Here is a 5,312-nt window from a genome sequence, read left to right on the forward strand (position 1 = left end):
AAAAAAAAAAAAAAAAAAAAAAAAAAAAAAAAAAAAATCAAAACATACTCCCTAAGCTTAGCAGTCATCTCTTCCAACCCACCGACAATCTCCTGATTAACCAACCTATCCCCTCCTCTCCACATAAATACTCTCCGCAACGTGCACAGAATACGGCACCAGCTTCGCAAACAAGGGCCTTCCCAACGGCAACCCTTCCCCAACCAACGCCAACGCCTCCGTCACCTCCCTCGGCGCCTTCGCAGCAACCATACTCGCCCGATCCAAAAGCTTCAACTCCGCCTTCGCAGGCACAGGCGTAAGATAAATAATATCATTATCCTTCTCTGCCCTCTTCAAATCCTCCATAACCCGTTCCTTAAGCCCGTTCAAATTCCCCAACACAACCCGATTAATCCACCTACTCTCCTTCAACGCCTCATTAACGCATGACACGCTATCACGCAACCGCGCTATCTCCTCCCCATATTTTTGCTTCTCAAGGCAATCGCGCGACTGTCTGTATTGCGCCGCTGCTGCGAAGTGGTGGTGCTTGGCTGTCATATGGTGGATCCACTCGGTGCTAATGGCGTCGGATTTGACGCCGCAGTCACCCGCGTTGGCATATAGGTCTGACACTTTGGCCGCCAGGCGTGCTATGGAGGCATCTTTCAGTCCGTCCTTGACGGCCTTTTGCCAGAAGCATTCCTGCGCCTGTGCCAGAAGGAGCTCCTCGAGGCTTCGCAGGGTCATTTCGTCCATGTCTTCTGGTGGTGAGGAGCGGAGGTCGGGGAGGATGTCTGTGCGTAGGTGGACGAGGACGCCAGCGGCGTGGCAGAGGTATTTGCAGGCCGTTTTCAGGTTGTCGGGGGTTGTGCTGTTGAGGGAGACGGCGAGTTGGGAGTAGAGGGCGGCGAGGTTGAAGAGGATGTTGGCGAGTTCGAAGCGGAGGTTATTTTGGGAGACTGTCAGGGTGTCATTACATTAGAAGTCGAGTTCACGGAGTTAAGGGGGAATGCGGTAAACAACGCAATCGCTCACCGGGCCTCGACGTATTAAACCCAAAAGCCGGATACCACGAAAACTCCACGCCAATCTAGATACTTCCTATCAGTCAAAAACAAACATACAATCCCCCTCCATATGTATATATATATATATATATATATATATAATATAATATAAAAAATAAAACAAAGCATATTCCACCCAATGCATAGATATAAACAGCCTACATCAATAGGAAACTTGCCCCCCAACCACTTCAACTGCGCCGCATAAGTCACCAGCCGACTAATGCCCGACACATGCGGCTCTCCCACATTAATGGCATCATTTCGCAGGCGGTCGATAATCAGCAGATCCTCAGTAAACATTTCGGGCCGCTGATCATACTTCGAGGAGATGTATTGGGTTATGGCGGCGGAGAGGGAGATGGGATGGCTGCGGCGGAGGGTGAGGGGAAGGATGTTTCTGTGTATTGTTGTCTTGTTAGAAATGGTTTAGTGGTTTTGTGCGGGAAGGCGGAGGGGGAAGGGCGTGGGTGGGTGCGGGCGCGGGATAGATAGATGGGCGGAGAATAGGATGTTAAGTGAGGGGAAGGGGAATGGGTTGGAGAACTTACGATGCCATGATTTATCGTCTAGGGATTCGTCATATATATTATCGGGTTGGATACTACTAATCTGCCGTGTGTTGGGGTTATATGATCGAGAGTGCGAATATGCGGTTTACTGCCCATAAGTCTCAAAGAAAGTAAATAACTGACATAAATAAATTTCCAGGCTGCGATGCCAAGTCTATGCAAAATAAGGTTAAGATCTTGCCAAGTAGCTACGTGGCCCGTGCGCGAGTTATGACGTAGCAGCGGAAAACCTTCAACTTGCAACAACAATTACAACAACACATCTTTTTTTCTTTCACATCCAAGCGGGATGATTGCTGCTTATCAGCGTTGCTGGAGAATGTACCGTAATTTCTTATGTACCTGCGTACCTATAGACTGATGAAAGAGCCAGCGCCAAACAACTATACCCAGCACACTACAGCACAGCACAGAGTACAGTACAAGTCTGTATATACATATATACAGTTCTCCATGAACCAATACATCCCATGCAAAAATGTAGAAGTAGAAAAAATATATATATGACTGAGCCACGCGGATCTCAACCAGCAATGGCAAAGTTGACTTTGATAAAAAAAAAATAAAATAAAATAAAACAGGTTGGATTTAGGGGGGAAAAAAAGAAGAAGAGAAAAAAAAAAAAAAAAAAGGAGGGGAAGAAAAAATAAACAAGAAGCAGAGTGTGATTTGAGGAAAAGGAGGAAGGTAGGAAAGGGGGAGCCGAAGAGAGCAACGAAATCATCACCACCACCACCCGCCGCCATATATCACCATAAAATGCCTCGAAAATTTTGTAAAATATCACCAGAAAATGACTCATCTGATCGGCTTCATAGAAAAGGGAAAAAATGACAAGCACCCAGACACCGTGATACTAACACAAGAGGGAAGTAAAAGTATAGATGAAAAGAGACCATAACCAAGCCTTCCTCCTTCAGGGTGTAGATAAAAAGGGCGGGGTAGCGGAAATTAAAGGAAATGAGAGTACTCATTGCTAGCAATATGAAAAATATCATACCAAAAGCCGAGGGAAAAAGGAAAGCACTCGCAAAGATAAAAATCACAATCATCAACACAAAATATCTACCACAAGATCAGACGGAGAAAAAATAAGAAAATAAAATGCCTGGAAATAGCAAACGAAATATTAATCACAAGAAAAGCAAAATGATATGGCCCCCCCTAGCCATATACATCTGTATGTAATACCCGTCTGTCACTCTGTCCATCCCATTCAAACTCCATGAGAGCAAAAGAGGCCCAATGGACATCAGCACATCTAACCTTCTGCTCCGAACCTTTCACAAATCGCGCTCCTCTTCCTGTGTCTGCGGACTACCCATGGTTACCCCCATCAGAAAAGTGTCTCCCAAAAATTTTATAAAAAGAAGAGGGGAGATAACAAAAAAACCTACCCCTTGAGCTGGTTAATCTTAACCTTCAAATACTCAAACGTAGTCAGAAGAATCATATTCTGAAGGGCAGTTCGCGCAATCGAGACGGAGATGCCCTTGTACATCGAGGATCGTGCAACCGCCATAGTAGCTTCACCGATCTCCTTGGTCTTGCCAAGCAGGATACTCTGCGCACGAGTCTTCTTGGTATCCAAGGTATAGGTCTATGGGAAAGCCAGGGAAAAAAAATAAAAAGAGTTGAAAATAGTTAATTGAGATGTAAATGACGCAGTAAGCGAAATAGGGGGAGAAGTAGGAGGTATATATGGAATGGATAAATACTAACACAACACCAGGGGATAACCCCAGACAATGCGCCTGCAACCATTGGTGCTCCAAACGGCGAGGTATGCTCCCCAAGGTAGGTGGAAATGAGTTGCTTGGATGTCTCATAGATGCCAAAGTACAGGCCGGTGCCAATGGTGTCGCGGATCGCGTGCAAACGCACACCGGTATATAGACCACGGTACCCGTGGGCGGGCGACAATCTGTCTGAAGGCGTCAATGGTGCCGATGCGCGGCATGTTATGTAGCGACGGGTGGCCAGTTGCTGTTGTAGCGTGGGACCTGTTGGACATGAGGACAGAGGTTTGGACGACGTTCTTGCACAATTCGAAGGGGCCTGAATAGGTTAGGAACGGAAGGATTTTTTTTATTTCATTTTTTATTTTATTTTATTTTATTTTTCAAGGAGGAATTGAATAACTTACAAGCTATAGGGGTTGCGGCGAGACCTCCGACCATCCCAGATACTGTGAAGCAGGTTACACTAGCAACTGTTGGCAGACTACCTGGAGTGTTGTAGGTAGCCAATGGCGATTCTCCGGTGACCCGCTCGAATATCTTAGATATGGCATGCTTTACATTTTGATAGACGGTGAAATTTGTCACACGGACAATGGTCACGGTGGCCAGGGGCGGAAGAGCTCCTGGATAGATATTTTTAGTTTTTGGCAAAGGAGATGGAAAGATTGGTAGAGGCGGGTAAAGAGACAAACCTGCGGTATAGCCCCTTAAACCTTCAGTGCGCCAAATATATTTAGCGCAGTGAGTTAGATTTTTGAAATCATGGCTAGAAGTAAAATAGGAAATGATTAGAGAGGTGGGTAGATACATATACAGCTTTAGGTAGGATATGCTTACGTCTGCATTCGGGTCTTGAGATTCTCAAGGGGTGTCTGGCATAGTACATGACATGTTAGTTTGCTGTGCATAGCTTAAAGGTGGTTGGTTGGGTTGCTGTGTAATAACAAAGACACCCATAACAACATAGAAACACAACACGACAAGCAAACATACCACTGAGAGAGTTGCAAGGATGGTCGAGGTAGCTGAAGCAGCCTGGGTGCGGTAATCCTTCAGGATCTTGTTTCTCTTAGCTTCGTCCATTGCCCAGCAAGGAGTCGAGGCAACGCTGGCTGAGGGAGCTGTAGCTGTGGATGGGACCTGTACTGAGATGGGGACTATGGCTGGTGGATGAGAAGGTGATGATGAGCACGAAGAGGATGAGGAGGACAAAGAGGAAGACAAAGAAGAAGCGGAGGAGGGAGATGAGGTTGAAGAGTGAGAAGCTGTTGTCCGGTTAACGGCAGCATTGTGGTTGCTCTGGTGTTCCTGTTGGTGGAGTGATGGCATTATTTCCTCTTGTTTTCCAATTGGAAGAATGAGTTTATGTGGCATGTGGCATATGGCGTTCTCCGTATCAAATATGTGGTAACACCGCTCAAGCACAACTATTAGAGGAAGAAGAAAAAAGCACGGTATCATTTCCCTTTCATTTCACTTCATTTGACGGGATATGCCATGGACTAGGGAATCCGATGGAACGCAAAGTGGTCTCTCAAGCAAGGAGTGAGCAGACCTCTTAGCGTCCCACAACTGTCCATGGAGGAGAGAGTGTGGATGACCAGTTTCCGGCTTCGATTGAGGTGGAAACGGAGGGAAGAACTCAATCAGGGGGTGCGGGAAAGGGAGCAAACGGTCTGGAGCTTGAGCACGGGGGTGTTTCTGGTATATCCGGATATATGTATATATACCTGGGGCATATATAAGAATGGTGAGGTTAGGAAGGATATTGCATATAGGGATATTTGAGAGAGGTATATAATATCTGATAGCATAGATGATCGGAAAACGAGCAGATCTACGGAGGGCAATTCAGTCAATGAATATGAATCTCACGAAGTGTCCAATCTACAGGTAGAGAATGGGGTTATATACAGAGGGCACAGACATACGGTTGAGTAGGTAGA

The 5,312-nt window shown here is 46.1% G+C and overlaps 3 protein-coding genes across 3 annotated transcripts in view; all 3 read right to left on the reverse strand.

Annotated features, from left to right (window-relative positions):
- Positions 1 to 68, reverse strand: part of PAAG_11857 (hypothetical protein) — a gene marked incomplete at both ends in the record, with an annotated part of 1,993 nt that extends 1,925 nt beyond the window's left edge. The window contains one exon of the mRNA XM_015847432.1: positions 49 to 68. Within this exon, the coding sequence (XP_015702920.1) occupies positions 49 to 68 (20 nt within the window). The remainder of the gene's footprint in view (positions 1 to 48) is intronic.
- Positions 69 to 105: 37 nt separating this feature from the next.
- Positions 106 to 1,611, reverse strand: PAAG_11858 (pH-response regulator protein palA/RIM20; the record flags this gene model as incomplete). The annotated part of the gene is made up of 4 exons (XM_015847433.1): positions 106 to 944; positions 1,021 to 1,075; positions 1,215 to 1,452; positions 1,604 to 1,611. The coding sequence occupies 4 exons, from the start codon at positions 1,609 to 1,611 to the stop codon at positions 106 to 108; spliced, it is 1,140 nt and encodes a 379-aa protein (XP_015702921.1).
- A 1,406-nt stretch (positions 1,612 to 3,017) lies between these two features.
- Positions 3,018 to 4,695, reverse strand: PAAG_11859 (hypothetical protein; the record flags this gene model as incomplete). The annotated part of the gene is made up of 6 exons (XM_015847434.1): positions 3,018 to 3,224; positions 3,347 to 3,627; positions 3,771 to 3,989; positions 4,059 to 4,132; positions 4,204 to 4,238; positions 4,360 to 4,695. 6 exons carry the CDS (start codon positions 4,693 to 4,695, stop codon positions 3,018 to 3,020), a joined length of 1,152 nt encoding a protein of 383 aa, XP_015702922.1.
- Positions 4,696 to 5,312: the final 617 nt, after the last annotated feature.

Source organism: Paracoccidioides lutzii, assembly GCF_000150705.2.
Source record: "Paracoccidioides lutzii Pb01 unplaced genomic scaffold supercont2.11, whole genome shotgun sequence".
NCBI lineage: Eukaryota > Fungi > Ascomycota > Eurotiomycetes > Onygenales > Ajellomycetaceae > Paracoccidioides > Paracoccidioides lutzii.